This window comes from Gavialis gangeticus, unplaced genomic scaffold, assembly GCF_001723915.1.
Source record: "Gavialis gangeticus isolate Ggan-Ray unplaced genomic scaffold, GavGan_comp1, whole genome shotgun sequence".
Lineage (NCBI taxonomy): Eukaryota > Metazoa > Chordata > Crocodylia > Gavialidae > Gavialis > Gavialis gangeticus.
The window spans coordinates 219,926,960-219,939,804 of NW_017729032.1; the positions used below are offsets into that span (position 1 = coordinate 219,926,960).

The 12,845-nt window shown below is 38.9% G+C and overlaps 1 protein-coding gene across 3 annotated transcripts in view; it reads right to left on the minus strand.

The window, feature by feature from the left end:
• BACH1 (BTB domain and CNC homolog 1) overlaps positions 1–12,845 on the minus strand; it is a 71,875-nt gene that overhangs the window by 25,179 nt on the left and 33,851 nt on the right. For all 3 annotated transcript variants that reach the window (XM_019524748.1, XM_019524747.1, XM_019524746.1), the window contains 2 exons: positions 10,342–11,724; positions 8,024–8,230 (listed from right to left, as the gene is read on the minus strand). In XM_019524748.1, coding sequence (XP_019380293.1) covers positions 8,024–8,230; positions 10,342–11,724 — 1,590 coding nt within the window. The remainder of the gene's footprint in view (positions 1–8,023; positions 8,231–10,341; positions 11,725–12,845) is intronic.

Consider the following 12,845-nt stretch of genomic DNA (forward strand, 5'->3'; position numbering starts at 1 on the left):
CCAGACCCTGCTCCCCACCTGCCCACGGTCCCACCTGTCCACCTAGCCAAGACCACCCCTGCCCACACAGGTCCCAAGCTGGTCTCAATGGAGACCCCGGGGATTACCAGGTGATGACAGTGTTGGCTCAGGCATTTAGGGAGTTTTGGCAAGTTCTTGTGGAGGAAACAGGTACTGACTCAGTCAGCAACAGCTCACCAAAATTCCTTAAGTGGCCCTCTACTCCAGATAATTACCCACCCCTATACTAATGCCATGCTTCTATTAGTTCAAATGGCAGAGATATGAGCAATGGATTTTAAGGTGCTGCTAAACATCTGGTTTTTCAGTCTACTTAAAAATAAAGTGACATTCAGGTAGCAAAGTGAAGCACACAAATTAGCAAATGGCAGAATTAAGGTTGCCTAGGCAACCTTATTTTCTCTTCCTTGTTTACATGAGTTATGATACAATCTTTAACACGATCACACTATGAACTTTAATTGCTCCATTTCTTCTGATATTCACCCTGTGAACATATTTATATCCTCTCAACCTTCATATAAATAATCATATCCTCTCTCAACTTTCATTTCACAAAACCAAGTTCCTGTGATCTTCACTCAATTTCAGTAACAATTTTAGCCCTTCACTATACTTGTTCCAGTATAAATAGAGTAGATTTTGAATGGTGATCAGTAAATAAGGTATATTGCACACATTCAATGGCAGGGTCCACACAAGCAGGGGAGTGCCTTTGCAGCAGCACAAATTTGTGCTGCTACTTTATGCCACAGTGCACGCCCCTGCCCACATGCTTTGCAGCAGGACACACTTGTCCCACTGTTATATGTGCTGCAGGTGGGAACCAGCTGGGGCACAGGGTGCCTCAGCAGCGGCTAGCTATCTCCTGTGCTGAGGCAACACCACAAACCACACGTGTCTGCACGTCTGGATCCAAGCCAATGAGGATGAAAAAATTTGAACTACTAATTAAGCACAAATCATCCTGTGCACTGAATATAGCAGAGGTCCTGTAGGAAATGTAATATATTCCCAGGCAATTAGACAGTTATCACAATGCATATATACAGAGTGCCAAATTAAAATTGCATTGTTAACTAAAATTCTAGTGTTTTCTAATTTTTGACTTTGCAAATTTGACTTTTTTTTTTTTTTAAATGGAGGACTGAAACAACATGATTTCACTGGTTAAAAACAAGCAGCAGATAGAAAATGTATACCTTTACACAGGTGTAATGCACACAAATCTGATGTGTAGTTACATGTGTAGAAACTGGGGGGGGATAAAGTAATCTGGTATGTTATATGTATAGTTTTATCCAGGGCAATACCTGCTCATCGTCACACAGTAACAAAGCACCATACTAGTGCCAACTGTATGCAGCTACTCCCGGATAGCTTCCTATGGTTCACTCCAGATCACAATGTAATTTACAGTGGTGTAGAAAAAAGTCAACACAGTTACATGGATGCAAACATGCTGCCTGTTCTTGATTGTCGGCTGGGTGTAATACTTGCCACTTTAAAGGACGGCAGCTCACAGAGATGTATGACTAACTGTACCAGAAGAAACAAAGTCTGGCAGGTTACATTTCACATAATGTAAATCTTGCTTGCAAGAAAAATGTTTGGAAGGGGGAAAAGGTACTAATATTCAGTGACAGTTATGTAAACTATCCATCTTAAACCTACTCTATTATTGTTCAGTGTACATCTAGGACATTCAGAGGTTTTTCTAGTAAATGCCCATAAAAGCATATATTGGTGCTTCCAGTGAAAAACAGAGCCAAGCCAATAACATCTGATGAGCTCATGACATGAGGCATATTAAACAACAGGAACAGAAAATGTGTCATAGAATACGGAAAAAGGGTAAACACCCTCAAAGCACAGTTAGTCTATAGTTCATTTTTTTTCCCTTGGAATACTTATACATAATTTTGTTCTCCTAGAAACTCCCAAGAAGTAGCACTACCATAAGGTGGGAAAAAGGAGACAAAAATGAAGTCATTTATTTCAGTACAAAGCTGTCAAACTTCACCTTGAAGATTACAAGTGCTTAGTGCTTTGAGAATTTACAAATGACCAGGTTGTGATTTCAGATGTCACATGTGTAAATTCCTTAAATAGAAACTTGTTGAATCAACATATGCATTTCCCAGGGCTGGTTTTACAGGATAACAGGTTGATATGATACACTATGATGCCTGAACTGGGTATTTGAGTTGATATGGATTCACCTTCATTTCTTCTAGTGTGCACCCTAAAAAAAACTTCAACTTCCTGAAGTGACTAATTCTACCATGATAATATACAAGGAGAATGTTATACATATTCAGAGTATATAGTTCTTTCCATTTTTCTTGCAAGAGGCTTGGAAGGAAGACAGGAAAGTGCATAGAAAGAACTCTCAAATGTGGTCTCATGGAAACTTTATCCTTCTGAATGATCATAAGGACACATTTCCATTAGGGCACATGTACTCTTACAGATTAAATAAATTGCCCAGAAGCAACAATCTTCATAGAAAGATGCAGGAGTCATGCAGCCATAGATTTTCTATTTGGATTTATCAATGTGAACAGAACTAGACATAAGCCCCATAAGGCAAGTCAACAGATCTCAGAAATTCTTACTATGGAAATGAAAAAGCCAACTTTGATTGGTACATTTTGGACGCATGTCATATACAGCAATCTAAAACATGGAAATAATCTAATTGTTCAGTAGCACAAATCCCAAAATGACTAACGAAAAGCGATGATATTAAAGTACTTCTTTCAGCTGAAAATAAAAAACATCTCATCAAGTTTTCTCTGCTGTTTATAGCAATTACAAAAACTACCCCAAACATGTTATCTTTGCGGATGCTGCCCTCCAAGCTTCCACAAAGTTAGATATAATGAAAAGATTTCAGTGTAGACTACTTGTTATCTTGAGACAGACCCAGAATCTAAAGAGAATGTTTTTAGTGGCTTCATAGAAAGACTGAAGATCTAGAGATCAAAAGTTTGCTTCTGCAAGGCTGAAACTATTAAAAGGTGAGTTTGGATGCATCTTGTTCACTTTCCAAATCACTCTTGGGAGAAGCCGGTTAGGTAGAAACCCATGAAAGAAAAAATCCTATCCAGCAATCCATAACTCCAACTACTACTTGAACAAAACTAAAAGGCATTTTCTGTTTTCTAGCAGTACAAACAACTCTAGGCAACAGAACCGTTGATATGATTTTAATAAAAGATACCACTTTGGTTACTTTTTAAAAAGCTGAAAATCCATTCAGAGCTGTGATCCAGAATGGGATGAAAACCCACATTCCAAAAAAAAAATAAGGTAGCTCAGATTAAATTTCCTCCACTGCAGAAAATTATCATATTGTAACTCTTGAGAGAGGGGTTTCTCATTGGGTATGAGGAAGGGAGCATAAAGAAATAGTAATAAGAAAAAACTGTATTGTACAGATTATCTTCATGACCAAGCACTTATTGTTCTGAATCTATAGTAGACCAGTCAGGACCTACTGGACAGGAGGGATAGGGCATTAAATAGGTAAATAGGCTGCTCTTCAGAAGAAAGTCATATCTGCTTTTTGAAAAAGGACATGGATGTAAAAATAAAAGTGGCTCAGTACCAAATGGGAACAAGGATATCGTAATGGAAGTTGCCACATCTGTAAACAAAAATTTAGATTGCTTGATGCTGAAGTTTTCTACAGAAAGAACTAGGCACATGAAATAGCAATTAGAGAATATGGATCTTTAATCAATTTGGCATTAGTGCCCCAAACTGGAGAACTTAAGCCATCACCTATATTAAAAAAAGGAGGGAAATACATACTAGCTTTTCGATTTTCCACGCTCCAATGCAGTGCAGTAGGGTAAAAAAGAAGGGTAAAGGCAACTCATTGCCATAAGCGGCAACAGTGCGTTTCAGGTACAGGTGATCTACCCATGTCAGAAAAGTCATGTTGCCAATTTGGGAAGTAGTGTGTACAACTGCCATATTGGAATCCAAGATGACTGCCATGATTTCATGTTTTGGTCAATATTTCAGCCCCCACTACGGCCAGAAAATTAAATTCCAAATGACAAAGCTAATATTGTATGAATCAAGGAGATGAACTGTAATATTCTCATTGTGATAGCTAAACCGGATTCCACGATGGCTGCAGCAAATACACAGTTTTGTTCATTATTAGATACCCAAAAGGTCTGCAAAATTGTTATATCAACTCTGTTCTGCTTCAGACTACCTCAATGCAAAAACCTCCGATAAAGACTGTTGAAAAGAGACTTGCCTTTATCGCCCTTAAGCAAATGTTACAACAGGGCCAACAGTATCACTGAGTCTAGCGAAGCATGAGAGGTGCGACTTGGAATCTACAAGATGCATCATATGTCTTGAAGTAGGTTTGCAGTCAACAAGTAGCTAATGGAACTGCATGAATAAAACAAAGCACTCGCGAACAATTGCTAAATTCAGCACTTATGACAGTATTCTTGACAGACTACTGCACTGTGCTGATCCTGCGATACAACCTTCAAAAGGTCTCAGTTGGCACCATTCTTGCTACAGTTCTTTTACACACAAAGGACATAAAGAGACTGTTAAGAAAACTGCACAAGATAGAAGATGAAAGGGAAACCCTAGCAACAACATCAAGTGAAGAACCCACTAGGACATCAAGCAGATCATCTACTCCAGTTCCCTGGAGGATGTACATATTCTGCCAGAAACATTCTAGTAAGAGTCCATGTCATGTGTTGTTGTCTGAATCAGGCAATGCAATATACAAGCTGGCAGAGAAGAAAGAAGTGTTGCGTTGTCAAATTGGTGTCAAAGATTTAAGAGCTGCTGAGGCACATTACCATCCTGAATGCAGGCAGGAGGAACAATAGAAGCAAGATCTCTCTCATTCCCATTCACATATGGAGACTGTGCAAAAAGATATTCTTCTTTCTCCTGAAGTGAGAACATAGTATCAAATGATTGCTAAATGAGATGCTGGTTTTGCATGGGAAAATGTGTACAGTCTGTAAGATACACGTGAAAAATATTGTGATTTAGAAGATGAAGGTGGTAAATGTCCTTTGACCACACTGAAGCAAGAACTTCAAACCTACCACAAGAAAGCCATTCAGTTTCAGCACTAAAGAAATGCAAATCTTCCACTACTGTCTTTCGAACTGTGACAACTAATAAAGCCAAACAAGCAGCTGGAACTTTGCATATAAATTATGAGGAAGCCATTTGCCTGCAGTTCACAAACGAGTTTTCAGACACATGATACATGTACTATTCTGCTCTCAAGATCAAAGCAGATTTGAAAGTTATAGCCAGCATGAAGAAACACAGCAACTTGAATAAAAGGAAAACCCCACAGTGAGTTCATTCCCAATAGCCTTTTAGCACTGAATACATTGATTTTGGAAGATGACAATGACAACTTAGGTCATGTGCAAGCTGAAAGTCATGTGCAAGATGAGAATCTAGACAAGAAGTATACTGAATGTGTCACAATTTGGTTTACATGTAATCAGGGGGCAAAAAGCTAATGCCAAAACATGCTGGGTTAGGCTTGTGGATACATTCACACAAATGCATAACATAGAGCCAATTATTAAAGTCTCATTTGGTGAAGTGTACTTGAACCTAATCCACCATATTCCCATCACCTTACCAGTGTGGTTGGCAAGCTGAACATGACTGTCATGTTCCTATTATAAACACGCTTAAACCACCTTTGGATAATAAATTGCAAGTGCAAGACAAAATGCCACGGGACAACACGCTCGTGCAACAGGTTAATGTGCAACGCATTCCCAGTGGTATGCAACAGCATGTTGCAAACTGTATAATAACTACAGAGCTTCAGAAACGGATTCAAGTGATGAAGAAGTCTGAAAAACTGCAATTACCGTTGTATGAATGTTACATATACCATTATATTACCATTGGATCAGACTATTATATTTTCCTAATGCCTTGAGCTGAACATATGTCCATGTTTCATTGCCACCGAGTTATGCATTATTAATATCTGACATATTTCCATTCTGAAATTTTTAAAACAGTAGTTTTATTCAATAACTCGGACAAGCAAGCTAGCTTGAGTTATGTTTTCAGTACTGTAGGTCTGCGATAAAATTTATAGTGATAGGATTTGTGAAGTTTCAGTATTAGAGTGTTGTTTGCTAGGTTTTATAAATTATATTGAGTTGCTACATACATACTAATACATCAGCCATCCTGGAATCCAATATGGCTACCACAAAAGAAATTATATGACTTATCTCCTCAGTTCATATAACATTGGTTTCATCATAGGAATTAATTTTCTAACCCAAGTGGGGGCCGAAACATTAACTAAGATGTGAATTCACAACAGCCATCTTGGATTCCAGTATGGCTGCTACATGTACTACTTGCCAGATTTGCAACACGACTTTTCTAATGTAGGTAGACCACCTCTACTTGAAGCACACTGTCAGTGCTTATGGCAATGAGTTGCCTACCACAATAAAATCTACAGATCTTATTGGTCAGTTTATACCCTACTAGTCTGGTAATACATGCACAATTTTAAGGGAGACTATAACCAAAGTAACACTGAATCAAAATCCTCCTGTTTGTTATATGCATTTAAAAATACCTTTAAATATTAAATGTCCCTGTAATTGTCTGCAAAAGAGATCTTTTTGCAGTTACTTACTGACCATATGTGATGTTCTCATGTCCCCCAGAAATATTTTTAATATTTCAGATGACAAATTAATAGGAAGGCAAATGTATTCTAGCTCTGTACCTAAAATCAGTTCTATATTGACCTGCAGTGACAGTATGGATAAAAAAATCTCAACTATGTTTAGTAAGTAGGCAGTTGCAAAGTGCCTGCCTTTCTTACACTATTCTAAACAAGAAGTTTAGTTTAATTAACATCTTTGTGGGATTTAGATTTAGTAACAAAAAGGGAACAGAAACAGTTAATACATGGGTAACAATGCTAAATTCAAAAAAAGTTTCCCAAGTGGGACTACTATTACCACTCCCTCATGGAAGTTTGAACCCATATTTTGATTCCTACCCCCTTCACACCTACCTTGTAAAGGAAGCCTCATGAAAAAGTTACTCTTTGGACATATACACAGGTTAATAAAAAAATGCTGATTTTTGTTTCCTTAGATAGAAAACAGAATAGCTTACAATGCACAGTACTGTAGGTATTCAAAATATCTTCCTCTGACATGTAGACACTCATTATGTATCACACTGCTACGACAATATGAATGCATTTGAGACCCCCTGTATTTAACCAGTATAACAAATCACTTGCCTAGGATCAATACCTGTTACAAAGGTGGGGTGCTTAAACACTGCAAGTTTGTTGCATATTTATTCTAAACTGAGGCCTACAAAATATATATATAATGATTAAATTCCAATGGCCTTTTCCTTTAAATAGTTTTTGGATCATTTAACATTAAAACATCAACTAGAAATATATGGCAATAAAGTCAAAAACTGAAGAGGAAAAGAAAAGAACTGCCGTCACATAGACTGCTTCTCCATATCGAGAAAAAGAATTTTACTTCCTCCGGGAAACAAGGGCAGAGCCACGCACTAATCTAAGAGCAGCCACTGTATCAACACTTTCCGACTGGCAGCTTTCAGATTATCCCAAGAGATGCACAGGAAAGAAGCAGTAGCGTTAGTGAGGAAATCTGTATAATCCTGGATTTACTAACTTCTTACTCCATTTCTGCTCTCTTTAGTAAAGGTCAGCTTCTTAAGACTCACCACACTTCCTTGCTCCTGCCACTGCCTCCATGGGAAACATGCATCTCACTAACAACTCAGGAAGCAGTTTGCAAACCCAAAAATTGTCTGTTTTTACGAAGTGATACCATGCAGTTGGGGCACTACAACTAACTCTTAAGTAGCATATAACCCTTTCCAAGTGAGAGAGAATGAGTAGGGAAACAAAAGACTATGAAGAAGAAAAAAATAAGGAGGTACATACCAGTTTTTCAATTTCAGATTCGAGATTCTGGATGCAGTCAAGCTTTCTCTTACGACATCTCTGTGCTGCAATTCTATTTTTGCTTCGTCTTCGGATATCATGGATGCAATCCAGCTGTTCAGGGGTCAATTTGTGCATTTTCAGAAATGACTGGAAGTCATTTCGAGAAAGTGAAATGATCCTTTGTGCATTAAATGGCAGTTTTACCTACAGTATAAGATAGAATTTTGAACCAAAAAGGGAAATAGATGGTACCAGGATTTAAAATTATTTTACATGGTTCCTCAAAATAAGTATGAATACACAACAACAGTAAAACATATCTTATTCTTCCATAAAGGAAGCAAGTGCCATCTTACATTCATTTAACTGTACATAATCCAGAAATTTCAAGATAATGTAATTTAAACACTACACGTTTATTGTTTTCAAAAGATTATTTACAAGTGCACAGAACAATTTTAGTTCTTAAATCCTGTGTAGGAATAAGTGTTGATAGTGGATTAGCCCTTGGGCAGGCACCACTAATATGACCTGAAGTTCTTTTCCAACTATTAATACAAATATTATGCATATGTATATTTTACACACATCACACATGCAGGTGTCATGCGTCTAGAGATGTTTACATATCTATTGTTCAGGGAAAATGGTTGAAACCTCTATAATTAGGCTGCCTAGCACTTTGGATACAAAACTGAGCCTGCCCTTATTTGTACATGCCTTATACGTTTGCTTGTTTAACATTGAAAACCACCTTTTTTTTTTATTAAAAGAAAACAGCTATTATTTTAAGGTCACCCTATTTATGGCCACTAAGCCATTTTAAGTACATATGCAGACTTAAAAAAAAAAAAAAAGAAAAAAATATTTCACATTTTCTCCTTTCATAAAAGCAATCCTTTCAATGTTTCTAGAACTGCTGGTGACACCAACATCTAAAGCTATATATGGAATGCTACTCCCAGGGATGATGCTATTTACTTTAGTAAGAGTTTAAAAGAATGGGCCAAAACCAGCCTTGAAGCTGTCTTGTGTGTCCCACATTTCCAAAAGAAGAGTTTTTCCCACTTACTCTGGAATTTAATTTGGTCTCAAATCTTGAAAGGCAACACATTTAAGTATACCAATATCTAAAAATCTAATAGAACTGAGTAACTTTCTGTACAGCTTGTGGGACTGGATTATCTATTTCACCTTTAGCTGGATGCCACGTTACAGCATCAACGACAACAAAGTAGCTGGAGAATTGGGAAAAGGAAACAAAAAAAAAGGGGGGGGGGGGGGGGAACTACAGGAATGTTCAACTGCTCCACAAAAACCCGAGATGCCCTGTTATTTTTGAGGCTGACGTATCTACCTCATCTTGCATGTTTATTTCACTGGTATGCAACATAATTCTGAGCTTTTCTAAGCCAGTTTCTCAAGCAAATCCTGGGACGTCATTCTCCCATTGTACTCTGCTTTGGTGAGGCCGTAGCTGGAGTAGTGTGTCCAGTTTTGGGCTCCACAATTCAAAATGGAAGTGGAGAAGCTTGACAGAGTCCAGAGGAGAGCCACGCGCATGATCAGAGGTCAGGAAAAACAGACCTGACGATGACAGGCTGAGAGCCATGGGGCTCTTTAGCCTCAAAAAGCGCAGGCTCAGGGGTGATCTGATGGCCACCTATAAGTTTAATCAGGGTGACCACCAGTAACGGGGGAACAGTTGTTCACCAGAGTGCCCCAAGGGATGACGAGGTCGAATGGTTATAAACTACTGCAAGACCGTTTCAGGCTGGACATAAGGAAGAATTTCTTTACTGTCTGACCCCCAAGGCCTGGAACAGCCTGCCATTGGAGGTGGTTCAAGCACCTACACTGAACACCTTCAAGAGTAAATTGGATGCTTATCTTGCTGGGATCCTATGACCCCAGCTGACTTCCTGCCCTTTGGGCGGGGGGGGCTGGACTCAATGATCTTCTGAGGTCCCTTCCAGCCTTAATGTCTATAAAATCTATGAAATTAGCCCAGTGGTGCTCAATTTTCCAGGCACGTGCACTTAAGCCAGCCACAGAGCAACTCCAGCCCACCAGCTGAGTCCTCCATGCAAGACTATTATCCTGGCCACAGAGTCCTCCCACGGGTACAGAAATTTGGTGGTAGGGGAGCAGTGGCAGTATTAGCTGGCATGGCAATTAACATGCATGCATGCGCACACACACACACTTCCCAATAAAGTTCAGAAACAAGAAGGAAAAAAACAATTTAATTATGTAGGACGTGGAATGATGTCTATAAGACTTTAAAGTAGAGCTGGAAGAATGATTATCCTCACCTCGCACTCCTGTTCTTTCGCTGAACACGACTCGCTTTCCCCCTCCGTGTCAGTTTCAGACTCTTCTCCCAAACTTATCACACAAGTAAATGGACATTGCTCTGGTTGCTGTCCCTGAATATAATCTCCACTACTTATCTCTGAACTGTTTGAGCATCCTTCAGTATTAAGGGTGCTTATAAATGGGCAGTTGACAGAATTCAAAGTTGTGAAAGTTCTTTGAGGAGAAGGTTCAGGGCTCTCGCTGATCCTGATGCCGAGCCATGGACACTCTGTCTTTTTCCCCGAATATATTGATTCTGAGCATTCTTTTGCTGTTGCAGGTGACAAATGCATTTGACAAGCACTTTCTGTACTGTAAACATTGCTCCAAAATCCTTTTGCTAGGTGTTCAGCAACCTCTCTCTCCACACTGCTACGATCACTAGTTGTTCGAATGCTCATGCTTTCCGTACTGCACAGGTCAGACTTCAAAAGAAGATCACCATTTTTGTTTTCAATTGGTTTGTCATACCTAACTCCAGTACCTGCTACAGCTTTTTCTGCTATGACTGTGCTATTTTGTATGCCACTGAAATTTAAATCATCATATGGCTCATATACAGGTAAAAAAGGCACAGGATGAAGTCCATGAGGTGCAACAGAAGAGTGTTGTGGAAAAGCAGCAACATCCATTTTCTCCACGGGACAGGAGACACTTTGAGACACCAAATTGCTCTTCATTACCTCTTCTTTTGCTGCCTCTTCCTCACCCTCTTCCATTTCTACCTGAGCCTCTTCATATTTTGCAGCCAGCTGCGTAATTCCACACTCCTGAGCTTTTTGTGTGGCATCATTATCAAATGACTCCCTCTCATGAACGGAAGCAGCTGACATTACCTGAACTTCTGTAATACTGGAACTAAGCTCTGTAGTCTGAACTCTGTCACTTCCAAAAGCTTTTTGGAACTTCCTGTATTTTGGACATAGGGAAGGCAAGCCAGAGACATTACCCTTTTCTAAACAAGCAGAATCACATGTTTGACTGGTATCCTGGAAAGTAGGAGATGATACTTTTGCATTTTCTCCATCTTTGTGGAGCTGTGAGTCAAGGGTTTGAACATCTTCCTCTCCTCCATCACCTAGGTCCCCTTCATCCACCTGGTTAATTTTATCATCTGCTTTCTGACAGCGTGATGAACAACACTGCCTTCTGGGACATTCTGGTTGGCCTGATTTACAGTCCAAAAATTTGAATTTGAGAAACTGAAAACAAGATTCTTCAATATTATGTACTCCCAAAAATTCTGCACATTTGCAGACTTCAGACACATTGTCTTTATTTAAAATAAGTTTAGCTGTATATGCAAATTCAAGTAAAGGACCAAATCCTTTAAGTGTCACCTGTATATTTAAAAAAAAAAAAAAAACAAAAACCAACAGTGTTAGCATACATGGTTCACTCCTGTAAGCCATAACACTCTGTTATTTTAAATAAAAGTAAATAAATCTGAATAAAAGGTTTCTGAGCCTTCCCAAAACAGTGACATGGAAGTTACTTATACTCTTTGTGCACACTGGAATCTGCCAAAGTTATACTGGCGTACTCTGCTTGTTCTCTCTAGGCTTAGCACACAGCAGAATGGGAACACAATGAGAACATCCTCTACTTCGTCAAGACAAACAAAAAAAAAGTTAACAGTGTGGGGAAAACATGCATTAAAGAAATTGTGTGTTGTCAAGATCACACTCAAATTGTTCCCAAAACGACATTTTATCATTTTCCATTTTGCAATGCAATCAATTTATTTTCAGTTCTCTCCGTGTTCCTATTGCTAAAAAAAATGTAAAATATTAATGTTGACTGAAGACCAAGACATACATTACATAAGGCAGCTTGAATCTGAAAGACACCTAATAAAATGCAATCCCAGAAACTCAGAGGCAAAGTCATATCTAACTTAGGGCATTTAACTTGTTTCTCATTGTTTATTCAAGTCTCCTACAACATTGGTATTGGAACATTTCAAAATAGGAACTTGACCATGACTGGTTTTTTGTGCCTAGTACTTTGACAAAGGTGGCCTAAGACAGGAAAACTAGGGTGAAGACAAATAAAAATGCACAGCAAGTTAATTGGGATAGGGGCCTAATGTGCATCAGTTACCACACTACAAGTCCCAGCACCTTTTTAACTCACTGTAATCTGCTATTATGTGCGTATTTAAAGCAACCCCATAGCCTTTATTTCAGGGTCATTAAACACGTGGATGTGGCCACAAAGTGAAAGCTACCCTTCTCCACAAAGTTTACACATTGCCAACAAGGCTGCAGATGGAGTACCGCATCCAGTTTTGGGATCCCTTCAAGAGGGATGTGGATAACCTTGAAAGGGTTCAGAAGAGGGTTTACTCATGTGGTGGAGGACCTGCAGGTAAGACACTATGAAGTCAGACAGAGATCTGAATCTCTTCAGCCTCTGCAAGAGAAGGCTGAGAGGTGATCTTGTGGCTGACTACAAACTC